Here is a 26,323-nt window from a genome sequence, read left to right on the forward strand (position 1 = left end):
GACACAGGCTGTGGTGACAAGTGCGGACAGGGAGGGGCGGGCACACTCACCGTCTCTCGCCAGGCTGGCCAGCGCCCCCTTGGCCTTGGGCCGGCTGTTTTCGAGTTCAGTCTCGATTTCGTCCTGGTAGCTGGAGATTTCCCCTGAGGGACCGTGAAGAGCAGGAAGTGAGCACAGCACCCCTTTCCCCGACCGAGGGGTCTGCGGGCAGGGCGCTGCTCACCTTCCACTTCCTCCAGTTTTCTCGACAGGACTTGTTCCAGCTGAAAACCAAGAGACGAGACCCTGAGCTGAGGGCCAGGAGTGACCAGGGTGTCAGCCGGACGCAGCGCCTGCAGGCCGTTACTGGCACAGGGCCCGACGCCCACCTTGCTGGGAACACGCTTCACGGGGCTGATCAAGGGCCAGGGCCGCAGGGTCAGGGGCCGGGGTCCTGACCAGGGGACGTGTGCACAGCTGTCTAGACAAACCTCCCAGGCCCGCGCCAGTCGCCCCGGGGGACAGCCTGGGAAGGGGACCCCTGTGCCCCTCCCCCCGGACCGCATGTGCACCTCCCCACACACGGGCACGCATGCAGACCACCGTGTTGCAACACAGACGTGCAGCGTTAGGTCGCAGAACCGAGCGCTGACCGGGAGGCGCAGGCCGCTGCGCGGGCGGGCCCACCTGCTTCGCCCGCAGCTTCCGCTGGCCAGCCGTGTACGACGGGGGGTCACACTCCTCCTCCAGGTCGATCCTCATGAACTCGTCCACGGTCAGCTGACTGGTGGGGGTGTCTTCGAATTCCGTGAGCCTAAGACAGAGATGGGACAGGCGCCCTGCTGCCCTGCCCAGCACTGATGCCGGCAGTTTAGGGAGCGGCCCCGGCAGTGCCCCCCTGGCCCTCCAGCAGCCCGTCCGCCCGCTCAGTCCTGCCCACAGCGCAAGCCCGACTGGGAGAAAGGTGGACCGGAGGCCAGGAGGAAGCCCGCCGGGCGGTCGTGTGCCCCTGAAGGTCAGCTCCCAGCACCCTGCAGCCTCCCAAGTGTGTGTGAGAATTAAAAGAACTGCAAGCGGAAGAGGCACCCACAGGCCCACCCGCCTGTGAAAACACAGGGGACAGGCGGCAGGTACGGCCTGTGCAGCTGAGCTGGGCGTCCGGCACCTTACTGGCCACTCGGTACGCGGACCTGGGGCCTATGTTTGAGCTCAGCTTCCTCCAGGTGACAGTCACTCGGCCACACCGAACAGGACACGGCGAGGCCGCCCTCAGTGCCCGTTCCTGACCCGCTTGAGCCTGGGCGATTCTATAAACTGCCGCCCACCTGCCCTGCTCAGAAGGGGCTGCCGACTGCCGACGGCCTGGGTCAGCCCCAGGAGGGACCTGGGCAGGGAGACGGCAGCCCCTCTGCGCTGGGCCCTGCAGGGACCCCCACGCCGGACCCCGACCAGCAGGCCTGGCGGAGCCGGAAGGAGGACGCAGCCTGCCCCAGGCCTGCGCACGGCCACCCACCTCTTCCTCAGTGTGGACTCGCACACCTTGACCACGCTGATGACCTCTTTGACGGTTCTCCGGAAGTCGTGCATCCTGGCTGCGACCAGAAGTGCTGGGAAGGAAGTGGGGGTGAGGCAGCAGAACAGGTGCCTGCGACCCAGACGTCAGCTGCCCTGCACTGGGTGCTCTGTCCTGTCCGTGGTGGCTCAGGCCAGAGCGGGTGTCAGACCCTGAGATCCACACGCCGCTGCCGGACTCACACGGTGCACGCGTGCTGCCCACCCTCTGCGGTGAGGCACGCCACTAGCGCGCGTTTCCTGCGGACTCGGAGCCGCCGAGCTGTCAGCAGCGCTGGCCTGCGTGGAAGTGGAACTGAGGCCTCGGAGGGCCTGGGACAGGGGAGGGCCTGTGCTGGACGGGTGGCCCGGCGGCGGGGGGGCTGGTCCTGGTCTGCAAACTCAGAGACCAGGCTCTGGATGGAATGAGCAAGAGCCTCGGGCAGTATGCGCCTGCTGGAGCTGATGGTGAGCGCAGGGGCCCTTGGCGTCCCAGGAAGGAGTGGGCCATGGGCACTGGGCATGGGGCCAAGAGGAAGACAGGGGACTCCAGGCCCAGGGCTCCAACAGACCCAAAGGCGTCTGCGGGCAGCTGCCACGGGATACACTGGACAGCTGACCCCTGGGGACCAGGGAGCCAACCCGAAAGCAGGCACCCCAGCCATCAAGCCCCAGGTCCCATGCCCCCGGCCGGTGGAGGGCACCTGGGAGCAGGTGGGAGCGCGAGAGGGTGCAGGAGGCTGGGAGGCAGCTCTGGAGACAACCCAGCACCCCCGGCTGCAGGGTCAGGACAGAAGCCCCGCCCGGCGGCCACAGGCCCAGGCAGCCTGACGCCCAGACCCCGTACCTGCCCCGCAGAGGCCCGAGGGGCGCCGGCCGGTGTGCATCCAGTCCCGCTTCATCCTCTGCAGGAGCCTCATGGCCGTCATGGACACTTCGTGGTTCTTCTCGCCGAACTCCAGCAGGTGGGCGAAGCGCGGGATGTACAGGCAGGGGTCTGCGGCAGACACGCACCTCAGCGCACGCCCGGCCCAGCGGCCTCGCCCCACGCCCGCCTCGGGGCCACCCTCTCCTGTCCCTCCACCACAGGCTCCCAGGACCCCTCCCCTGGAACCTGCAGCCCCTGCCTCAGGGAGGGGGCCTGGCCGCCACCCGCCCCAGGCTGGGCGGCTGCTGCCTCGTTGGCGCTGCAAGGCCAAGCCCACTTGTTACGTGCTTATTGGCCGACGCTCCTCCCTGCGCGCTTTTGTCTGCGTGTGTGTCTTTGCCCAAGTGCCCGCTCCCTGAGGGAGAGGCAGCCTGCTCGGGGGACAGCGCACAGAGGCCATTCGCAGGCGCGCCCCAGGCCAGCTCTGCGCTGGGACGAGGCTTTCTGGGGCCTCCAGCCTCTGAGACAGCAGCACCCACCACCCCACCGAGCGGACTCGCTAACAACTACAGCGGCCCAGCTGGACGGAGGGCTGTGCGGGCCGGTGACACAGCACACGGGGGAGACCGGGGACAGGACTGTCCCAGAAAGCCTTGCTCGAGGGGCTGCTGGGGGAGAGGACAGAGGAAGGGGCAGAGGGCAGGCTGGGAGGCCTGGGAGGCACAGGAGGGGATGGTGAGCACATCACAGCCCCACAGCAGCAGGGGATAGGCCGGCTGTGCCTTCCTCCGTCCACGGGGCTGCTGGGTGCATCACAGCCCCACAGCAGCAGGCGGAGGGGACAGGCCGGCTGTGCCTTCCTCCGTCCACGGGGCTGCTGGGTGCATCACAGCCCCCACAGCAGCAGGCGGAGGGGATAGGCCGGCTGTGCCTTCCTCCGTCCACGGGGCCTTCGTGCCTGAGCCGGGCCTGGAAGTCCCGAGACCCTCCAAGTGCCGCCACCCGAAAGTTCGCGGCCACAGACAGTGGCACCAGCCCAAGGCAGCGCGCGTCCCCGAGGGACTGCGTGGACCCCAGCGACACTCCGCACACTGAGCAGCGCGCACTGCCTCGTGTCGCACCACCAGACCCCACCGCCGTCCAGTCAGCACAGGCAGCTGCTGCCTCGTCCCCTCTTCCAGGTGCGCAGACGGCAGAGTGCAGGCACCCAAGGCCACACGCCCTGTGGCCACCACGCGACTCGGGCTTGAGCCCAGGCAGCGGGAGCCACAGCCCACACCGCCCTGGTGTCTCATTCTGGATTCGTTTGGGGTTTATTTTTTTATTTTACGGTTTATTTATTTACTTTCCAAAAATCTGTACTGTTGAAAGCATTACAGGCGTCCCCCTTTTTCCCACTGACCCTTTCTAGCCGCCCCCCGCCCCCCCCCAGGCCTTCACCACACGTGGTGAGTCCACGGGCTCTGCAGGCTCCACACGAGGTCTCTGGTTCATCTCTGCCCCCCTCCCACCCCCAATCCCTGCCTTCCCTCTGAGATTTGTGTGTGTGTGTGTGTGTGTGTGTGTGTGTGATTTGGTTTCCAAAAAATATTTTGGGGAAAAAAGCAAGATATGTTTTAAAAATAATGTAACTGTTAAGATTTCTAACTACTTTTAAAAACATAAGCCCTCAGAGCTGGGGGTTAAAAGTGCATTAAAAGAGCCCATCCTGGTGGGGGTGGGGCTTTGGCATAACTTAAAAATACTGGTAACCATTTCAAGACAAACCCACCAGGAGGGGGTGCTGGGAGGGACAGGGACATGGACGGGGAGGAAACGGGCGGAAGCGGCAAACCCCGCGCACAGCACAAGACCTGAGTGGGCCCCGTCGCTCGGAGAGAAGGAAACTGGGGTGTGTCTGAGAGACACTGAAGCGACGCAGAGATGCCCAGAGCGGAGCAGGGCCGAGCCTCACAGCAGGGCCAGGGGACGAGGTGGGCAGGGCCGTTCCGCCGCGGCGTGCAGGGCAGTGAAAGGTGCAGAGAAAACAAGCAGCTCACAGGTGAGACAGACACACGGAGAGACAGCGAGGGTGAAGCACAGCGGAAAGCGCTGGAACAAGTTCCAGCCAACAACGTGAGGCTCTCACACAACCCTGAGCTGACACACTGACGGGGGCAGACGACCCCATGTGAACCCACGTTCTCGGCCTGCCGGGTGCTCGACGGCTGGAGCATCAGACCGGCCACGGTTGTGGGTCTGACCCACGGTTGGGCCACATGCAAGAGTCACCCAGGGAGTGCACACCCGGGAGGAACATCAAACCCGTGTGTGTCTCTCTCTCTCTCAGCTCCATTTTTTAAAAAATATATATTTTATTGATTTTTCACAGAGCGGAAGGAAGAGGGATAGAGAGTCAGAAACATCAATGAGAGAGAAACACCGATCAGCCACCTCCTGCACACCTCCCACCGGGGATGTGCCCGCAACCAAGGTACAGGCCCTTGACCGGAATCGAACCCGGGACCCTTCAGTCCGCAGGCCGACGCTCTATCCACTGAGCCAAATTGGCCAGGGCTCTCAGCTCCATTTTTAAAACAGGCCCTGACCATGCAGCTCAGCTGGCTGGAGGTGTCCTGCACACCAAGAGGTGCGGGTTCACCCCGGTCAGGCCCAGGTCCAGGCTCCCATCCCATCCTCGGTGGGGCGGGCGATTATGGGAGGCAGCTGATCAACGTTCCTCTCACATCCACGTTCCTCGCTCTAAAGTCAGTAAGAACATCCGTCCTCAGGTGAGGATTTTTGAAAAGGCGCTAAGGGGGGAAAGTGTTTTCAGGTCACCTGTCTGATAGGGGTTAACACCCAGGAACGCAAAGAACCCCTAGGACTGGTTAACAGCCAAAACCTGGTTAGAAAACGGGGGAGAAGCTGGGCGCACACAGGACCCACCAGTGAGCCCTGGCGGCGGCTCAGGGGGGAGCCTCCTGTCCACGCACCAAGGGGCGGGCTGGATCGGTCGGGAGCGCGTACCATAAAGCAGCCGGGCCGCTGCTTCTCTCAAATCAGCCCATAAACAAACATTTAAAAAGAAAGAGAAGGGGCCGAGGGTGTTGAGCATCACTGCTCCAAGGAAGTCACCTGGAGCCGGGGCACAGCTCGCAGGCCGGCCCTGCCCTGGGCCCACAGCAGTCCCGCGGGCCACGGGGCCACGGGGACGCGGGGCAGGGAACGCCGCCTCCACCGCCCGACCGCCTAGGGGCGGGGCCGCGGGCGCGCTCGTCGTGCGTGGGGGGCAGAGCCAGCCCCGGGGGCGGGGCCGCGGGCGCGCACGTCACCGCGGGGCGGGGCGGGGCGGGCCCGGGCGCGGTGACGCGCAGCTGGACCGGCGCCCCCAGCGGCGGGGCAGGCGGCGGGCGAGGGAGCCGGCCCGGGCCCATGCTGCTGCCCCTGGCCTGCCTGCACGGCCGGGTGGCGCAGTGTCTGGCCGCGCTCCTGGTGCTGGCGGAGCCCACCCCGAGGCTCCGGCGCGGCCCACGGACGCCCGGCACCCCGCCCCCGCGCGCCAAGGCCCTGCCCGTGAAGATGGCCGCGGAGCTGTACGCGCCCGCCGCCTCCGCCGCCGCCACCACCGCCACGGACATTGCCAACAGCAACGCCGCCGCCGCGGGCAGGAAGGGCCCGCCCAGCGCCCCGCCGCCGGCCCCGCCGCCGCCCCCGCCCGCGCTGCCCGCGCCCGACAACAACAACGTGGAGAGCCCCAACTGGCAGTCCTGCCACCCGACCCTGCGCGAGAGGTGAGCCGCCCCCCGCGCCGCGCCCTCTCCCGCCCGCCTCCGCGCCCCGCGCCCAGCCTGTGCCTTTCCCGTTGCAGGAACGCGCTCCTCTTCAACAACGAGCTCATGGCCGACGTCCACTTCGTGGTGGGGCCCCCGGGCGGGGCCCAGAGAGTGCCTGCCCACAAGGTTGGTGGCGGCTGGGCCCCGGAGCGCCCCAAGGCGCTAGGCCGTTTCCTGGTGGCGAGCTGACCGCCCTCCCCGCGAGGGTGGGAGGCCCGGGCTCAGGGCGGCTTCTCTCCCGCACAGTACGTCCTGGCCGTCGGTAGCTCCGTCTTCTATGCCATGTTTTACGGGGACCTGGCGGAAGTGAAGCCGGAGGTCCACATCCCCGACGTGGAGCCCGCGGCCTTCCTCATCATGCTCAAGTAAGGGGCTCCCCTAGCCAAGGGGGTGGTTCCACTGCCTGGCGCCCCGCCAGCGTCCGGAGGGGAAGTCCCGCGGGCCGGGGCGCGCTGCCCCGGCGGCCTGTGACCGTCCCTGCCCTGCTAGGTACATGTACAGCGATGAGATTGACCTGGAGGCGGACACCGTGCTGGCCACGCTCTACGCAGCTAAGAAGTACATCGTCCCCGCGCTGGCGAAGGCCTGCGTGCACTTCCTGGAGACCAGCCTGGAGGCCAAGAACGCCTGTGTCCTGCTGTCGCAGAGCCGGCTGTTTGAGGAGCCGGAGCTGACCCAGCGCTGCTGGGAGGTCATCGACGCGCAGGCGGAGATGGCCCTGCGGTCCGAGGGCTTCTGCGAGATCGACTGGCAGACCCTGGAGGTCGTCGTCACCCGCGAGGCCCTCAACACCAAGGAGGCGGTGGTCTTCGAGGCCGTGCTCAACTGGGCCGAGGCCGAGTGCAAGCGGCAGGGCCTGCCCGCCACCCCGCGCAACAAGAGGCACGTGCTGGGCCCGGCCCTCTACCTGGTCCGCATTCCCACCATGACCCTGGAGGAGTTCGCCAACGGCGCCGCCCAGTCGGACATCCTGACGCTGGAGGAGACCCACAACATCTTCCTGTGGTACACGGCGGCCAACAAGCCCCCGCTCGACTTCCCGCTGACCAAGAGGCGGGGCCTGGCCCCGCAGAGGTGCCACCGCTTCCAGTCCTCCGCCTACCGCAGCAACCAGTGGCGCTACCGGGGGCGCTGCGACAGCATCCAGTTTGCGGCGGACAGGAGGGTGTTCGTGGCGGGGCTGGGCCTGTACGGGTCCAGCTCCGGGAAAGCCGAGTACAGTGTGAAGATCGAGCTCAAGCGCCTGGGGGTGGTCCTCGCCCAGAACCTGACCAGGTTCGTGTCCGACGGCTCCAGCAGCACCTTCCCGGTCTGGTTCGAGCACCCGGTGCAGGTGGAGCAGGACACCTTCTACACGGCCAGCGCCGTGCTGGACGGCAGCGAGCTCAGCTACTTTGGGCAGGAGGGCCTGACGGAGGTGCAGTGCGGGAAGGTGACCTTCCAGTTCCAGTGCTCCTCCGACAGCACCAACGGCACCGGGGTGCAGGGCGGGCAGATCCCCGAGCTCATCTTCTACGCCTGAGGCCGTGGGCGGGCGGGCGGGCGCTGGGGGGACGGAGGGCCGCACGCTTTCTCCCCGGCAGGACAGGCTTCAGGACTCCTAACCTTTTGTGTGCAGCTGGCTGTAGCCAGAGGTATAAATGAGACGTTTCTACACGGCCAGAGCCCAGGTTCTGAATCCAGGGGGCTGGGCCTCATCACATCTCCTGCACACTGGGGTGCACACTCAGGTGGAGGGCGGATTTGGGGGCGGGGGGCAGCCCGGACCCCACCAGAGGTGCCCACGCCACCTGCTTTGTGGGCTTGGCTGTCCCTCCCACCCTCCTAGATTTTGTTCTGAGTTGTTCTAAGCTTAAGACCTTCCCACCAAATCTAAAACCTGGGAAAAGTCATTTAATATCGTTTCTCTTGAGTTTTAATAAAGTGAGAGCCACAGGCAGAAAGGTGCTGCAGTGTGCTCGGTTCTCAGCCGCCCGGCAGTGGAGGAGAAACCTACGTGTGTAACAGTGCTCACTGGTCAGAAGCAGCTGCGGCCCAGGGAGGCCCGTGTGCGCAGATCTGCCCTCTGCCAGCAGGCGGGGCCTCCCCCATCTGGGCAGCTGGCTTCCCAGGGCTGCAGCCAGAATGCTCTGGAAAAGGCCAGAAGTCTTGCACTTGTTTCAGTGGCCCTCCCAGGGTCCAGCCCCTGGAACATGCCTGGCAGGCGGGAACGCCCCCTACAGGTCGCTGCGAGGGAAGCAGGCTCTGCCTCCAACAGCACCCTCCCGGGGGACGGCGACACTCGACACTCGGCAGGGACAGGGCCTCCCTGTCCTGCAGCCCTCCAGCCTCCAGGCCCTCCTACCGGACCCTGCCTGCCCGGCCCTGGGGACCGTCCTCTGGGTGATCCAGGCCTGCTCTCCTGGACGCCAACGGGCACAGGAAGAGGCCTGCCCAGCCGACAAAACCGTGCCCCTGGCGGCGCTCCACCACACAGGCGGCTGTGCGTCTGCCGAGGTCCCACCTGCCCGGGCACCTGGCTGCCAGGCGCTTTCCCCACGCGCTGTAGCACCCACCCTGCCCTCCGTCTACACCCTCGTCCACACTCGCAGAGGACTGACTGCAGCATTTTGGTTTTAAATCAGAAATAACGGTCACTGCTGAGCTCCTGGCAGCATCGGGGACACGTTTCTTACCTCGCCCTGTGCTCGCCCTGTGCTCGCCCTCGCACACAACCCCCCTCCAACCCTCCTCGGCGCGGGCCCTGCCTACCTATCGCGGGCGCGTTGATGCAGAGCTCTCTCGCCAGCAGGAGGAACGTCTTCCCCAGCACGTACACGTTCACCTGTGGAGAGCCACGGGGGGGGGGGGCGTTTGTATTGGGAAATGTCCGCTTTATTCCTTCAGAACATGCACTTCCCTGTCCAGCCTCTAAGGAGCCCTCTGCGGCCCCCAGTCCGGCCTCCTCCAGCCCAGCAGGCCCTGGTGCCAGGGGGTCCCCTGAGCTCCGCCAGGGCGTGCGGGGCCTCGGGGTGTGTGAATAAGGACAAAACGGGGCCTAGCCCTAGGGCTCTTCATCCCTCCCAATGGGTAGCCCTGGCCGTGTGAGCTCCCAGGGTGAGGCCCTCACAGGGCAGGCTCCACCCGGCGAGTGCAGAACCTCCCCCTGGGCATGTTGAACCGGCCCCCCGGAGCTTTAGGTCTGAGCAAAATGCGTGTCCAGCCTGAACCTGTGGGTCAGCACAGGGACGCCCGTGGGCCCTGGTTCGGCCCCCGATGAGCGGGACCATCCACTCCAACCGCCCTCGTCTGGAACCCGACTGGCTCCCCATTTCCAAAGCTGGGACGTGAGGAACTACCAGAATACACCCGCCAGCAGGCCCCGGCACTTCCTGCGGCCTTGCGGGCAGGTGCCGGTACAGAGGAAGCTGCCCTGCCCTGGGCGCCCGCACGTGCGGTGCCCATTCTCAGCCCCCGGGGCTCCTTCCCGCAGGACCTCTGAGGCCCAGGCCTGCGGGCGGCTGGGGGACGGCGGCACCTGAGGTGAAAGTTGCCTGCCGGTCGGCCCAGGCCCTGAACCTGGGGACACTGGATCGGGGCAAGCTTTCCCCACGGGGTGGGATGTGGGGACCCCGCTCCCGCATCCTGTCTGTCCTCAATGGCACAACTTCTCTTTCGGGCCCCTCAGTGGATGGTCACCATGGGCTGACCCCGGGCACGGGACATGCAGAACCTCAACGGCCCGGCCCCGCCCCCGAGTGCTCTGTCCCCCTTACTGGGTCTCCCCGTCACATTCAGCCTTTGGAGATAAGATCCTACAGCAGTGGTTCTCAGCCTTGGCTGCACATTGGAATCACCTGGGAATATTTAAAATCCTGATTTCTGGGGCCTCATCCTCCAGAAATTCTGTTTCTTTGTGATGGGGTGGGACCACAACATTAGTAACAAAGAAACAGAATTTCCAGAGGAGGAGGCCCAGAAATCAGGATTTTAAAGATTCCCACGGGATTCTAATGTGCAGCCAAGGTTGAGAACCACTGTCCCACAGGAAGGTGCTTCTGGTGCCCAGGAGGCGAGTTCCTCTGAACTGACTGTGGATACAGGTTTGCAGGTTGTTTAAACTGTCTACGTGAGTCCGTTGTTTTTCTTTAAAAGAACTGCCCTTGCCCAAGACCAAGTCCCACCTGGGCCTCTCCACCGGTGCTGAGGCTGGGCCACGGGCCCGGGACAACAGGGACCCCCAGTCCAGTGCCCCCACCAGAAAGCAGGCCCTCGTGTGTCCCTCACCTATGGACCCCCCCGCAGCCCCGAGGACAAGGGACTCAGAGGGACTTACCTGGAGCAGGTCGCTGAGGTCCAGGAGCATGTCTGCAGGAGAGTCAAGGAGCATTGCACCTGGGAATCTACACTGGAGCCATCTCGAGGGGGGGGGAAGGCGGCAGCAGGTGACAGAGCCTCCCAGAGGCTCCGGTGAGCCACCTGCAGGACAGGGAGAGCCCACCCATCAGGTGTCCCTGCACCAGGGGGGCCCTGCCCCGGCACAAGTGCGCGGCAGCATCACTGAGGACTCAGGGCTGGGACAGGCTGTGCCCGAGGGGCAGCCGGGGGACGGGCACGGCCCTGTCCTTGGCTCTTGGCGGATGATTCAGACGCAACCAGAACAGGCCCTAGTGACTCAGATGAGACACACGAACCCGCTCGAGCCGCTGAGGTGAGCGCTTGTCAGATGAGAGTGCTGCCGGGTCTGCGGCGCTGGGTCCCGCAGAGGGAAACCCTGAGGCCCTGCCGGGAGGGCGGCCCAGCAGCCACACGGCCACGTGCAGATCACAGGCGTGACTGCCGTGGGGACAGGATACAGGGGAGGCGGGACGGCCGCAGGGACTACAGCGCAGCGACCAGTGTCGCGGAGACAGCAGAGCAAACTGACCGCAGAGGCTGCAATGCAGTCCAGCTAGGTGGGCTCCGGGCAGGGTGGTCAGATAGGACGGTGGGAGGACCCGGGGCTGCGGTGGGGAGGGAGGGGGGGTAGGGTGGCGGATGGCCGGGGCACGCACACACTATGGTGACGCAGACAATGTGCGTCTGTCAGAGTGACGTGATGATGTATGACGTGTGGATGCAGGTCCATCAGTGTGACATGCCACACGTGTGCCAGGAGCAGACGGGAGCTGGGTGGGGCTTGGGGACGGGGGGGGGGGGGGGGGGCACGGGACGACGGAGCACTCTCCTGTAAACCTAAAGGGCTCTAGGAAAGGAAGCCTATTAAAAAAACTATACATATAAAAGGCTAAGCAACCAGCGCACCAGCCGGCACTGACCACCAGGGGCAGACGCTCAACACAGGAGCTGAGGTGACTTGGCAGCGGTGGTTCCCCGGAACCAGAGAGGAGGGAGCCCGATTCCGGGGTGCATCACCCGAGAACCACCCACTCGCGATCCAGGACCCCTCAGGGGATGTCGGAGAGCCGGTTTCGCCCGAGATCCCCGCAGGCCAGGCCGAGGGACGCCACCTGCCTGTGGGACCCCGCGTACGCCATTGTGGCGCCACCCCAGGTGCTGGCTGCCAGGGAGGGAAGGCGGGAGGTTGGTTCCCAGGGTGTGTCCCGCCCGTCTCGCCCCGCCCCACCCCTCGCCCCACCCCGCCCCTTGGCCCCCCTCTAGTTCACTTCCTCTCCCCGCCCAGGAGCCCGTGCACCGGGCCCTCGTCATAAAATAAAGGCAAACACGTGGGCAGAGGCTTGAGCAAGTGCTTCCCGAGAGAAGCAGCGCGCCGGCCTCCCTCCCGGCAAAGCGGTGCCAGCCCCGGCGGCCCGGCTCCCCACGGCCACGAAACAGACCGGCACTGCCTCGGCCTCGCGCTGCACACCAGCAACAGGGCCCGCGGTGTGGACCACCGGCCCGCGCCACGGGGCAATGGCAGCCACTCCAGGAGCGACAGACCCGGATGAGCGCGCCCGTGCAGGAGGCCCCGGCCCACAGGAGCAGGGCCCACACTCGGGAGGGTGCTGACCGTGGGGGCGCTGGGAACCGGCCGCTGGACGATGCTGCCCTTTCCTGAGATGCCCGGTCGCACGATGCACGTCGGTCAGACTCATCCAGCCACACAACCAAGACCCTGGCATCTCCTTTTATGCCCAGCAAGGGCTGAGCCTCCGGGGCTCCTGACGCCCCTGCAGGCCTGGGAGCGCGAGGCGGCAGGGCTGCAGGGTGACCGGGCCAACCTGCGCAGTGCTGGAGAGCAGGCATTTTAGAAAGGAGGCTGGAAGTCAGCATGACCACGCTCAAGGGTCAAGGGTCAAGGTCAGGGACGGCAGGCGCCTGGCCACCGGCTGGGAGGAAGCTCCTCCTCTGAGCAGGACCGTCTGAGCCACAAGCTTCCGACCTGCACCCACATCCCCATGGCCTCACCCCAGGCAACAGCCATGCATGCTCTTGGGGCCCAACCCACATATGTTCCCCACTAATGTGCATTTGGGGTCTTCTGTCGGCCTGGGCCATGGGCCACTGTCCTCTCGGCAGCCTCTGCCAGCCTCCCCTCAGGGACACCAGGCCAGACTCGCTGGGACAGGCAGGTCAGTGGGACCAGCCTTCTCTGCCTCCCTCCGGGTCCCTGCGTGTTCCGGTGGGTGGCGCTGAGCGCGCCCTCTGAGAAGAGACGCAGCAGCGTGCAGAATGATGGTGAGTAACACCGTCAGGCTCAGGCCGGTCCCGAGAGCCCACACAGACCCAGGCGGTTCTGGGAAAGTGCGTCGCGCCCACCGGCTGCCTGGTGCCCGGCTCAGTTCACCACGAGGCCATCACAGACGGGACATCCCTGAGGCTCAGACTCACTTCACTGGTGGAAAAGTTAACAGGGACGTCAACCGTCAGAACTAAAAGAACAGATTCCTCCACCAGCGCACCGTGCTTCGTCAGGCGCCCAGAGACAAGCGTCACCCAGCAGGTCTGACCGCTGAGGGGCCTGCCCTCCAGCCGAGCGAGCGGTGGGCGGGCAGGGCAGGGAGATAGCAGCGAGAAAGCAGCCGGCGCCTCCTCCCCGGCCCCATGGGCCCGAGAGGGCGAGTGCGGAGCACAGCCTCCTGGAGAGGCCTGCCCAGCACCGCCGCCGCTGCAGGGCCTCTGGCTCCGGGTGAGCCTTCCTGCAGGGGCACCACTCAGCACAGCCCCCCCCCCCCCCGCCCCCCGCCCCCGCCCGCCCAGGACAAAGGCCCCCTGAGCAAGCCCCTCCCCCGCGCTCCCAGCTGCTCCCCTCCCCCTCTGCACACACTGCCCCAGCCCGCAGAGCCCACACCCTGGGGGAAAGGAGCCTCTGGGCGGACCTGAAGGGCACCTGTGGGCAGAGCCTGGGCTGGCGCTCTCACCCCAGCTGCGGCCCCAGCACCTGACGTGTCGGACCTGCGGCCGCACAGGAGGACCTGCAGCCCTGCCCCAACCTGCCCCGAGCGGCTCTGGGTCACGTCCCCACAGCAGCCACAGGAGAGCAGGGGATGCCGAGGAACGAGGACCCCTCAGTGGGACCCTCAGCGCGACGGCCGTGACAGCACAGGAGCCGTGGCAGCGAGGCCCATGCGGGAGGGAGGCACCCGTGCTCTAACTGCAGGCGACGCACTCACCCAGGCACAGGCCTTAAACCCCAGGCAAGCACCGAGCTACTAAGCAAACCTGTGTGACTAACAAAGCCCTTAAAGCAGAGGTTCTCACAGGAAGGCTGGCTGAGTGGAAGTTCTACAACTAGGAGGAACCGAGAATCAGAGGAGGCGCAGTGCTGAAGTAAAATACTAAGGTGCGGAGTGCGCGCGGCGCGGGCTGGTGGCTGAGGGCGCGGTTGTCTGTTTCAATCTGGAGGGAGCCTCAGACTCAGAGCTCCAGATCCGGGCGAGTCTCTAGGGATCCAGACTCAAACGGGAGAAGCAGGACTGTCTGGCTACGGTCCCTCCGAGGTTTGCAGCGGTTGCTGGGACAGAGAGGCAGAGCCCCTGGGGACGGACTTAGAGCAGCCATAACTGCTCCCTCCTCCGCCCTGTTGATCCCCTGGGACCTGCCGCGCCCAACCCCTGCACAGAGGCATTTGCAGGATAGCCTCAGGCAAAGGCTAGATTAGCACCTCCCTAGAGGACACAAGTTCTTCCACTGCAGACACAGCTGATTATCACAGCCAGTCGGCCTGGAGGTCAAATCCCTCTAGTATTAACTATAACAATCAAGGCTTAACTACAAGACTTCGCACAAAGACCACTAGGGGGTGTACCAAGAAAGCGTAAAAAATGCGGAGACAAAGAAACAGGACAAAACTATCAAGGGAGGATATTGAGTTCAGAACCACACTTTTGAGGTCTCTCAAGAGGCTTCTAGAGTCTGTCGATAAACTTGATGAGATGTACAGGAAATCTAATGAGACCCTCGATGGTGTGATAAAGGACCATCTAGAAATTAAGCATACACTGACTGAAATAAAGAATATTATACAGACTCCCAACAGCAGACCAGAGGAGCGCAAGAATCAAGTCAAAGATTTGAAATGCGAAGAAGCGAGAAACACACAACCAGAAAAGCAAAACGAAAAAAGAATCCAAAAATACGAAGATAGTGTAAGGAGCCTCTGGGACAGCTTCAAACGTACCAACATCAGAATTATAGGGGTACCAGAAGAAGAGAGAGAGCAAGATATTGAAAACCTATTTGAAGAAATAATGACAGAAAACTTCCCCCACCTGGTGAAAGAAATAGACTTCCAAGTCCAGGAAGCGCAGAGAACCCCAAACAAAAGGAATCCAAAGAGGACCACACCAAGACACATCATCATTAAAATGCCAAGAGCAAAAGACAAAGAGAGAATCCTAAAAGCAGCAAGAGAAAGAGACTCAATTACCTACAAGAGAATACCCATACGACTGTCAGCTGATTTCTCAACAGAAACTTTGCAGGCCAGAAGGGAGTGGCAAGAAATATTCAAAGTGCTGAATACCAAGAACCTACAACCAAGATTACTTTATCCAGCAAAGCTATCATTCAGAATTGAAGGTCAGAGGAAGAGCTGCACAGATAAGGAAAAGCTAAAGGAGTTCATCACCACCAAACCAGCATTATATGAAATGCTGAAAGGTATCCTTTAAGAAGAGGAAGAAGAAGAAAAAGGTAAAGATACAAATTATGAACAACAAATATGCATCTATCAACAAGGGAATCTAAAAATCAAGTGAATAAATAACCTGATGTACAGAATGAACTGGTGATTATAATAGAATCAAGGACATAGAAAGGGAATGGACTGACTATTCTTGGGGGGAAAAGGGGTGTGGGAGATGCGGGAAGAGACTGGACAAAAATCGTGCACCTATGGATGAACACAGTGGGTGGGGAGTGAGGGCGGAGGGTGGGGTGGGAGCTGGAAGGAGGGGAGTTTTGGTGGGAAAAAAGAGGAACAAATGTAATATTCTGAACAATAAAGATTTAATTAGTAAAAATAAAAATAAAAAATAAAAAGCAGAGGTTCTCAACCTGTGGGTCGCGACCCCTGAAAATACATCCCGCATATCAGATATTTACATTACGATTCATAACAGTAGCAACATTACAGTTATGAAGTAGCAACGAAAATAATTTTATGGTTGGGGGTCACCACAACATGAGGAACTGTATTAAAGGGTCGCGGCATTAGGGAGGTTGAGAACCACTGCAAGGGAAGCAACAGTGGAACTCGATTTCTCTAAGAGGAGTCGGGGGAGAGGAGAGAGCAAATGGATAAACCTGAACCGGACTGAAAACCCGCCATCACCACTGCTCACGAGACACGTGTGTGTCAAGGAGACCGAGAGGCCGGGAGGCCCCAAGCGGAAAGCGTGGGTTCACTAGCCCCCAGCATGGCTGGTGGAGGGAGCGGGGTGACAGGGTTTCATGATGTGGGAAGAGTCATTTCCACCAGGATGGCCCGCAGTCCGAGCTGTGTCCTGAAGACAGTGGACATCGGGAGACCCAGGAGGAGCAGGCCGGCGGCGTGCGGGGGGTCTCGGCCTTCACACCACCAGACAATCCCATGAGGGCAGCCTGGCCGTCACTGACAGCCGCCCCGCGGCCCGGAGCCGGCCGTCGGCAGGTGCGCTCCTCCAGGCTGGGGCACAGGGCCGACCCTGCGAGCTGGGCACAGCCTCAGTGCAAGGGGAACAGGCTCCCGCAGGGCCGTCCGTGAGCCTCACGGGTCACACGACAGCTGGTCAGACAAGGAAACTGTCTTCAAAGCAACCAATAACTTCTAAGTGAGTCCAGGATCTAAGAAGTAACCATGGAAATTAGAATACACTCTGAACTGAATGACATGTCAAAACTGCATATTGTGCCCTTGATGGTTTGGCTCAGTGGATAGAGCATCTGCCTGGGGAATGAAGGGTCCCGGGTTCGATTCCCAGTCAAGGGCACATGCCTAGGTTGCGGGCTCGATCCCCAGTAAGGGGCCTGCAGGAAGTGGCCAATCAATGATTCTCTCTCATCATTGATGTTTCTCTCTCCCTCTCCCTTCCTCTCTGAAATCAATAAAAAATATATTTAAAAAACAAACAAAACAAAAACAATACTGCACGATGCTGAACCAAAACCCACCTACAGAGAACTTACGGTCTCAAACGCTTGTGTTAGAAAAAACCAACTAAAATCGTGTGTCTCGAGGAGCTGGAAAAATAGTAAATCAAACCCAAAGAAAACAAAAGGAAAGAAATAAGAAGAAGTCACTGAAGTAAAGTAAGTGCACAATACGGGCAAACAACAAAACAAAAGTTTGGTTTTTTAAGGAAGCGGGGAGGGGAAGCCTCCTACACTACACAACCGGGGGACGTGGCTGCTGGCTGAGCGGCCTGGCGGGCCCCAGCGAGGCAGCCATGGAGCTCGGGGACACACCCACGTGCCAGCTCCATAGGTGCCAGCTCCATAGGTGCCAGGAGGCCCGAGGAGGACAGAGAGCAAGTGGCGATGGAAGCCCTCACACGGACAGTGCGCGGGCACCCGCCCTGAGCCCCACAGCTAGTGGGTGAGTCGTGCGGTACGTGGACTACCTCTCCGTAAAGCTGTTCCCGAGGAAACAGACTACCTGGTAACCCCTTGCAAGAAGAACAGACCTGCTCCTGGACAAGACGGGAAGAGGGCACCGCAGTCAGCCGACAGCGGCCCCGGGAGAGAGAAGGTCGAGTCTGCAGGGAGGACCTGCCACAGGGCAGCAGCCAGACGGCCACCACAGACCCGAGCCAGAGACAGCCACCGCCCAGGCGGCTCACTGCGTCTCCCCAACGAGGAGCAGCCCTGCTCACGCCCGGCCCGGCCACGGCCCTGAGAGAACAGACCTCACCGACCTGAGCAGAGGGGCCTGCGGTGGCCGGGGGACAGCAGCTCAGACCTGCGACCCAGTCGCCTCCACCAGCCCTGGTCTGAGGCCAGGAGACAGGTCCGAGGGCAGCAGCAGGCGGGACTCGGCCAGTGGGCCATGAGGTGCTGTGTAGACCTGTCCCTCCCGCCCATGGCTCCCACACACAGTGGCCCGTCGCCGGGGACGGAAGCCTCCCTACACCGCGTCCTGGCTGCACTCAGACCCACAGGCTGCTGACAGCTCGACTGCAGCCCAAGACATGCCGGCGGAGAGCCAGCCCTGGGCAAAGGCACAGCGTGCGCTGCGTGGGGGCGGCCCCAAGCCGGCATCATCCGGACGGTGAATCCTACCAGGTACTTCCCCTGAACACAAGTCATGGCAGCTCCTGCACCCCGACATCCCAGAGGCGCTGCCCGAGAACCAGGCCGGTCCTCCGAGGCTCCGGCAGCAAAGGATACGCGGCGTGCCCTCCGTGCGGCACACGAGGTAGAGGCAGGCGGCGATCACGTGGGTCATCTTGCGGCCGCGGGTCAGGTGCTTGCTCACGGCCATCTTGAAGAAGTTGAAGGCCGTGTCCAGGCAGTGCTGGTTCAGCTGCAGCTGGCTCCCCAGGTGGTGGATCTGGCGCCGGCCTGGGACACAGGCGACCACAGTTACCGCTGGGCCCTGAGGCGAGCGCCAGCCCAGCGCCGGCACCCGGCGGCCCTGCCCCGCACCGTGCGCTCCCTTGCTGCGAGCTCCACTGAGACCCGACGCGTCCTGGAGGCAAACTCCCTGTGAATCCACGAGCCACCAAACACTGCTCTCCACGCTGCACTGCCTTAGACCTCAGCCTGGAGGGTGTGGGCATCGTGGTGGGCGAGCCTCCCTCAGTCCCTGAGCTCAGGGTGTCCGGGCAGGGCTCCCACACCCCCGCAGAACACAGGCTCCCGCCTGGTGCGGGCTGCACAGAAACACCCTCACGGCGTGGCACCCTCACCCCCCGCGCCATCCCGGCCAGGGCGCGAGCAGCGCCTGGTGCTTCGAGGCAGGAACGATCTGCACACCCCGCCTTCTGAGCAAGACCCCCCTGCCCGTAAGCTGCTGCCCCGCCCCCCACGACAGGCCCTGCACGGTGAAGCTGCAGGGTGAAGAGCCGAGTCCTCACCGCTGGGGGCCCTCCCCCCGCCCCGCACCAACAAGAGACTCGAACCCAGACTGTGGGAAGAACACCCACAAATCAGCAAGAGAAAGACCAGTCGGTCGGAAAGCTTGCGCGTCAGCCTGGCCAGAGCGGCTCGCTGGCTGGGCGGCGCCCGCACATCAGGCTCCCGGCTGTGGGCCCGACCCCTGGTGGGCGTGCAGGAGGCAGCCCATCGACGTTTCCAATCAGATCGATGTTTCTCTCTCGCCCTTCCTCTCTCTCTGAAACTATAAAAAACAAAAATCTTAAAGAAACACGTAACAACTTGTGCAGGGGAGGAGGACGAGGGGTGAAAAGCCGGGGCGACCAGGGTTAGCCAAGCACAGCGGGGGGTGGGGGGGGGGACTGCACCCCTGGGGAGACGGTGACCAATGCCGCCACCCGCTGCTCTGGACTGACAAGCGGCCCCAGGACGGCGCCCTCCACAGGACAGGACAGGGAGTGCACCACGTGCTTTCACGCCACGAGGCCCCACAGCAACCGACCAGCCCCCCACCGGCACAGGCGGGACGTGCTCTGGGGTCCACTCTGCCATCAGAAGCCAGAGGACTCGGCCGAGACAGCAGGGGGTCTCCGGGCACGAGGGGCCCGTCGGGTGCACGAGTGTCGGCCGCCCCGTCGGCGAGGCCTGACTCGCGCACAGGCGACCTTCCTGCACACACGCCACACCCAGAGGAGAGCAGCATCTCCCCAGGGAAAGGGAGAAGGCCTCAGAGGCCCGAGAGGAGGAAGCAGCGAGCTTGCCACTCGAGTGGGGGTCACGCTGTCGCCCGGACAGAGACCCGCGAGGAACCGCCCCCGAGGGGACCTGGCTGGGAACCGGAAGGAGCGCCCGCACCAGGCCCCGGCCGAGGACTGGCACAGCCGAGATCGGGACATCCTTCGATGTGAGCGGCAATACGAGCCATCCCTGGCCGCCTGTGCCCCCCGCAGAGCATCAGAAAGCGGACCCCGACGGCAGGCATGTCCTGCACGCTGTGCCCGCAGCGCAACTGGAAGCTGAAGTCCCTGAGCCCTCACAGCCCCACAGGCGCCGGCAGCGCCCGGGACCACGGGCCAGGCTGGACAGGCGGTCAGCTCTGTCTCAGAGCACGGCCACATGACAGACCTGTGTCCGCTGGTCTTCACAGAGAACCCTAGGCCACACGCGGAGCGGCCTGTGCAGTCTTCGCAGGAGGCCCCAGAGGGGGCGGTCCTGATGACCTGGGGTTTCTCCCGCAGGGGCACCTGCCCCCCCGACCCCACGCCCCCCAGCCCGCTGCTGGGCCCCGGGAATACCGTTCTGCAGGGTCTGTGCTCTCGACTCCTTCCCAAGGTTCACGTGGAAGCCTGCGCCCAGGGATGGGGTTTTGCCGGCACCTGGAAACACAAATCAGACCCATTAGCCCCAACGGGGAGCAGATCTGCACCCACAGCCCTCGGTCGGCACTCTGCCCTGTGGTGGCAGCGGCAGCCTCCTGAGGCCTGAGGCCCTGCTGCTCCTCGGCCCCCTCCCGTGTGTCCCTCCCGTGTGTTCCTCCCGTGTGTCCCCGCCCGTGTGTCCCTCCCGTGTGTCCCCTCCCGTGTGTCCCTCCCGTGTGTCCCTCCCGTGTGTCCCTCCCGTGTGTCCCTCCCGTGCCTGGTCACAGCAGCCACACCACCAGCCCAACGTCCAGGGAAGGAGCCACGCCCCCTCCAGCCGAGTGCAGGGCCCGGGCAGGTGGCACACTGGGTGCTGCTGTGCTAATGGTCACCACAGACTCAGTGTCCTCCGGAAGGAGCAGGGCCAGCGGGGTGCCCGCCTCTCGGCTGGGACCCTGGCCGCTTCGCGCCTGCGGCTGAGATCTTTTCTAACTTTCGGACAAAGGCCGCACTCACTCAGTCACCTGACCAGGACAGGCATCTGACTGGGACAGTCACCGTGTGGCCTGTGTTTCCAGCAGCCCCCAATTTTAATTTTAGAAAAAAAACCCCACCGTACTCTCCTAATTAACTGGTATGTGCTTCTGACAAGTGAGAATAATGCTGCATCCCTGAAGCCCCACCCAGGCACTGGCACCGGTGGCCTGGCTCCCAGCCGCCTCCCCCGCTCACACACAGGCACCGCGGGGACGCTGCACGGGTTGGGGGCGGGGGGGGGGGGGGGGGCGGCGGGGGGGGGGGGATTAGTGTTATGTTAATCGCCATCTCCCAGGCTCCGCTCCTCCAACCTGGCTCCACCCCCACACGCTCCAAAGCCCAGAGAGGGACACCCGAGGCTCCGACCAGGCGCCACCCCTGCCCTCCCTACCTCACCTCCCTCTCCCTGACCCTCCACCCCCGAGACCGCCCTTGCACTGCAGGGCTTGCTCCTGTTTCTGCGGGCTGCCCGTCCCCTTTCTGGGCTGCTCTGGCTCCACCTGCTCTGGGAGCTGCCTCCCAAGTCCTGCTCCTCCTGCACATGCACACACGTGCACAGACACGCACTACACACGTGCATACAGGCCTGCACACGTGTATACAGGTATGCACACAAGCGCTCTCTGTGCATGGCCTCGGTGCATCTCCCTGACCCTCCCCCTCCCCAGGAAGGTCTGTGGCAGCTAGGAGGGGAGGGCCTGCCTGCGGAACCAACCTGTATCTTTTACTCACAATCACCCTCCACCCCCAGGATTTGGTTACAACAGATAAAGACTGGAAAGCACTCAAGGACCAGGACACTGGACCCTCCGGCCCAAACATGATATTCTCGCCCTTCACCCTACCTTCTACTTCACCCCCAGGTGCGTTTCTATAACAAGATCCGGTAACAAAAACTCCAACCCGCTGGAGGGAGCAGGCAGAGGCACAGGCCTCGGCGGGAGGCCACGCCCGCCCCCTTGTGGGCAGCAGGGGAGGGACCTGCCTCTCCTCTGGGATCCCCGTGCTGGGCCACTGAGCGCTGGGCCCACAGCTAGCAACACCCCACCCCCCGCAAGAATGAGAGAGGCCCACACACAGCACGCACGGCTTCCCTGGCACCCGCCTGACTGAAAGGGAGGTTGGGGTGCAGCAGGGCGGCCCTGGAAGGGGGAGCACTCAGGGGCCCGCCGTGCCCTGGACACTGACCAGACCCCGGGAGTCGCAGCATCACAGCCGGGAGCTCAGACCCCAGCCACCAGGCCAGCTGTGCCAGGAGAGCCCCAATGGGTGGGCACATGCCGGTGGCGGTGGCAGAGGGACGCCACCTGCTAGGCACCCCTGCAGGGAGGGCAGCAAGCCTTTCTCATCCACCACAGACGTGTGGACTTCATTACTCATACCTGGGAGACCTCTAGGACTTAGACACTGTGGCTGTGGAAACCATGGCAGGCTTCCCGGAGGAGGGTCCCTGAGGAAGCAGAGCCAGTTGCTGAGTGCAGCTCCTGGGCCCGGGGCGTCTCCAACCCCAGAGGGGACACCAGGAAGCACTGCTGTCCCAAGGTCCTCACTTGCCGGCAGGGCCCGCGGCAGCACCCGCCACCCGGAGCCACCACTTGCTCTGCCCGCTCGGCGCCCACAGTCCAACACACACAGCGTGTCCCACCCGGGCCCTTCCTCAGGACCCGCTGAGGCCTCAGCCGCTCACTCCGCCCCTGCCTGGCCACCCGGCCTCCCTGGGCACCGCCGCCTTCGGCACCCGGCCTCCCTGGGCACCGCCGCCTTCGGCACCCGGCCTCCCTGGGCACCGCCGCCTTCGGCACCCGGCCTCCCTGGGCACCGCCGCCTTCGGCACCCGGCCTCCCTGGGCACCGCCGCCTTCGGCACCCGGCCTCCCTGGGCACCGCCGCCTTCGGCACCCGGCCTCCCTGGGCACCGCCGCCTTCGGCACCCGGCCTCCCTGGGCACCGCCGCCTTCGGCACCCGGCCTCCCTGGGCACCGCCGCCTTCGGCACCCGGCCTCCCTGGGCACCGCCGCCTTCGGCACCCGGCCTCCCTGGGCACCGCCGCCTTCGGCACCCGGCCTCCCTGGGCACCGCCGCCTTCGGCACCCGGCCTCCCTGGGCACCGCCGCCTTCGGCACCCGGCCTCCCTGGGCACCGCCGCCTTCGGCACCCGGCCTCCGGCCCCCTCACCCGCTGCTGCCCAGCCGCTGAGCACTCGGCCCGGGCGTCCCCACTCGGCGAGGCGCTGTGTGCGTGTCCAGCCCAGGCCCTGGACTCACACCGGCTGGTCCCGAACACCTTCAGGAACCGGGGCTGGGGCCTCGCAGAAAGGCCCAGACGCCGAGCACCGGGCGCTCCCAGGAGCCCTGCCAGGAGCCCGGGCCCTGGTGCTGATGGGCATGTTCTGGACTGAACCCCTGAACCACCTGCCCACCCGGCTCTCAAAGAATAAGCGGAGCCCGGGAGCCCGGGAGCCCGGGAGCTGCCCCGAGTCACCCAGAAAGAACAGGCGTGTGGGAGGCAGGGACGGAAGAGGAAAGCCAACGACCCCAAGCCAGTTCTCGGAGAAGAGCAATAACATTGATAAACTTCTCAAAAAAGAGAGAGGGGGGGAGCGCACACACCAGTGCGGAGGAAAGGGACGTCAGTCAGACCCGGCAGGCCCGCACCCCCACCCGCGGAGCTCCGACAGCGCCGACCACACCCTCCATGGGCAGAGGCCATAACCCTTAATGGACCCACAGATGGGAACCTGGCAGAGCCTCCAGGCCCGAGGCTGCACTGTGACCTCGACCACCCGCCTCCCCCATCTCCTCCAGACGGAAGGGAAGGGCCTTCCCCAGCGCATCCCATGAGGCAGTGACCTTGACATCAAAGCCAAAGACGTTACAGGAAAACCACAGATCAGTGGTCCTCACGAATCCTATCTAATAAAAGAGAAAGATGGTAATTAGCGTACAACCGCTACCCTTCCCATTGGCTAATCAGGGCGATATGCAAATTAACTGCCAACTAAGATGGCGGTTAACTGGCCAACAAAGACGGTGGCTAATTTGCATACGCCCAATGATGGGAGGAGAAAGGGGAAGGACTGAAGAATGGTGATCGACAACCCAGGCGGCAGGCAAGAGCTAGGGGGTGGGCTAAGGCTGCCTTTCCCCACCCCCCAGCCGGTGATCGACATCAGAAAGCCAGGCAGCAAAAGCCAGGCATAAACCCTACCACAGGGGCCGGGGTTGCCGGCTGGCCTGCGTGGAGCGATCGCCATGGCGATCGGAGGGCGGGAGGGCCGGGCGCAGGCCAGGCGGCAACCCCGGACCCTCCAGAAGCCGCCTGCCCGCCACCCGTGACCCGATCCAGTCCCGGGTTTCAGTCCCACGCCCATGTGCAGCTGCAGAAGCCGCCTGCCCACAGTGTGTGCAGCTGCAGAAACCTCGGGCTGACGCCCCTGTGCAGGCTGCAGTCGCAGAAGCCGCCTGCCTGCTGCATCCCACTATGATCCACTGAGTTATGAGGCCAGAGAGCAAGGAGAACTTCCTCCCCTGAGTCAAAGTGGGGAGCGGAGGACACAGCCTCCCCTCCTAAAGTCGCCAAAGGACAGGACCTAACCTAAGCCACATCCTCTGAGACAGTCGGGCAGGCACCACTGACCCTCTCTGCAGGCCGGGCTTCCCTCCCCCTTCCCCTGTCCCTGCACAGCTCCCATAGCTCCCCACTGGCTGAGTCAGGCACAACAGGTTTGCAGCCACAGGGGCGACTTAGCAGCTAATGAAAAATGCGAGAACGAACAAATGAAGCAGCTACTGCAGTGGGGAAAAGGCGTTCATCAAATTCGTTGTCTCTGAGAAACTGAGGCAGCCAGCACAGGCCCCTGCACAGGATGAGGCTTCTGCTTCTAAAGAAACGTCCTGGGGTTAGAGGTGAGGGGGTGCTGCCTTTCCCATCTCGGAGCTCTAGGAGGAGTCTGTGCTCCCCCTCCTGGTATTCTTAACACCCAGAGACCCCTCAGTCCAGGCAGGAATGTTCCACGCTGACCGCCTCCAGAAAGCAGAGAACAAAGAGGCACTTCTTGACTTCAAGCCTCTAAACCAGTGGTTCTCCACCTTGGCTGCACATTAGAATCACCTGGGAATCTTTTTAAAACCCTGATTTCTGGGCCTCATCCTCTGGAAATTCTGTTTCTTTGTTATGGGGTAGAGCCACAACATTAGTAACAAAGGATGAGGCGCAGAAATCAGGATTTTAAAAAGATTCCCAGGTGATTCTAATGTGTAGCCAAGGTTGAGAACCACTGCTCTAAACAGACTTGACCACTGCGGGCAAAGACCTGCAGCTGAGAGGGGACAGGTTCTGGGTGTCGAGGTCCAGAGCATGGAAGGCCTCCTGGGGGAGCAGTGGATCTGGAAGCCTGTGTGCTGGGTCAGAGACACCCCTGCCTCCCACCCTCCCCTGCCCTGCACATAGACGTGCCTGGACTGGGGTGAGGAGGAGAAGGAGAACTAGAGGGAAGGAACACTGTGTTTGTTGGCGGCCATGTAAAAAGGACTGTGACCCTCCCCTCCCGCTGAGTCACTCCCTAAGGCAGCAGGAGACGGAGGGTCTGAGAGCAGCCACACAGCTTTGTGGCCGTGACCAAGGCACCAAGATGATGTCCATGCAACGGGGCTGAGGAGGTGTCAGAGGACCTCACCCCAGAAAGCTCAATTCCTCTTTGTGTGAGAGAGAGAAGGTGGCAGGGAGGGAGGGAGAGAGCGAATTGGACTCAAGAGGCCTCAAGGCCCAGATGAGGAGAATATACCAGGGATCAGCATGGACTTGAGCTCTGAGGTGAGGGTCAAGGGCACTGGTTGGGGGCCAGTCCAGACAGAAGACTGAGGTCCACATGTTCTTGACCCTGCTTGGTTCTTTGGCACCTCTGCCTGAGATATAAACTGTCTGACATGGAAGTACAACTCCAGAGAAGAGGGTGGGGAACCTAAGTTAAATGACATTTTGTTTTTGTTTTTTCACTTGGCAGAATGGGGGCTGAAGTTGAAGTTAGGTTTGGTTACTAAACAATAAAGAAAGCAACATTTCTCGCACACCCGACTGTGTGGTCTGAGTTTGCTGCTGCCTATAAACAGAGAAAAAGTTGTAAAATGAAGTGCTAATCTCTAAGGTTTAGGTCAGACCAAGGAGTAGTGCCACTCAGCCAGAAGCTGGCTCATGGCTGGCCAGTGCGGAGGTGGTGGCAGGAGCCTCTCCCACCTCCGTGGCAGCACTAAGAATGTCCAACTAACAGTTTAGGCCCAACCCTTGGGGACCTAAGCCTTTAGTCGGACATCCCCCGAGGGCTCCCTGGCTGCCAGAAGGATGTCTGACTGCAAGCTTAAGCCTGATCCCCCGGGGAGTGGGCCTAAGTCAACAGGTGGACATCCCCCAAGGGGTCCTGGACTGCAAATGGGCACAGGCCAGCCTGAGGGACACACCCCCACACACACACCAAGTGCACAAATTTTGTGCACCGGGCCTCTAGTATAAACATAAAACCCTCAGCAGAGTATGAGCAAATCCAGCCCCGCTGGCGAGGCTCAGAGGTGAACGTCGGCCCATGAACCAGGAGGTCACGGTTCGATGCCCGGTTGGATTCCCGGTCAGGGCCCAGGCCCAGGTTGTGGGCTCCATCCCAGTGGGGGGTGTGCAGGAGGCAGCGATCAGTGATGTTTCTCTCTCTCTCTCTCTCTCTCTCTCCCCCCT

General features: G+C 63.1%; 2 protein-coding genes across 7 annotated transcripts in view; one reads left to right on the forward strand and one right to left on the reverse strand.

The window, feature by feature from the left end:
- The window catches only part of BRF1 (BRF1 general transcription factor IIIB subunit), a 48,576-nt gene that overhangs the window by 17,189 nt on the left and 5,064 nt on the right, over positions 1–26,323 (reverse strand). For 4 of the 6 annotated variants that reach the window (XR_011471156.1, XR_011471155.1, XM_070411887.1 and 1 more), the window contains exons 2-10: positions 20,004–20,084; positions 18,001–18,174; positions 10,529–10,560; positions 8,965–9,037; positions 2,378–2,527; positions 1,493–1,586; positions 667–793; positions 224–263; positions 51–143 (exon numbers count right to left, since the gene is read on the reverse strand). Coding sequence is in view for 4 of the 6 variants with exons in the window: in XM_070411887.1 (XP_070267988.1) it covers positions 51–143; positions 224–263; positions 667–793; positions 1,493–1,586; positions 2,378–2,527; positions 8,965–9,037; positions 10,529–10,560; positions 18,001–18,174; positions 20,004–20,084 (864 nt within the window). In the remaining 2 variants the exon portion in view is untranslated. Of the gene's footprint in view, positions 1–50; positions 144–223; positions 264–666; positions 794–1,492; positions 1,587–2,377; positions 2,528–5,326; positions 5,415–8,964; positions 9,038–10,528; positions 10,561–18,000; positions 18,175–19,872; positions 19,883–19,965; positions 20,085–26,323 lie in introns of those variants that run through there. The other 2 variants (XM_070411905.1, XM_070411896.1) reach the window with 2 other exon arrangements.
- On the forward strand, positions 5,753–8,192 carry BTBD6 (BTB domain containing 6). Its single transcript, XM_070412039.1, has 4 exons — positions 5,753–6,171; positions 6,249–6,339; positions 6,460–6,578; positions 6,703–8,192. The coding sequence occupies exons 1-4, from the start codon at positions 5,813–5,815 to the stop codon at positions 7,733–7,735; spliced, it is 1,602 nt and encodes a 533-aa protein (XP_070268140.1). The 5' UTR covers positions 5,753–5,812; the 3' UTR covers positions 7,736–8,192.

The sequence above is a fragment of the Myotis yumanensis genome, unplaced genomic scaffold (genome assembly GCF_028538775.1).
Source record: "Myotis yumanensis isolate MYYU_CA2020_CCGP unplaced genomic scaffold, mMyoYum1.0.hap1 SCAF_1, whole genome shotgun sequence".
Classification (NCBI taxonomy): Eukaryota; Metazoa; Chordata; class Mammalia; order Chiroptera; family Vespertilionidae; genus Myotis; species Myotis yumanensis.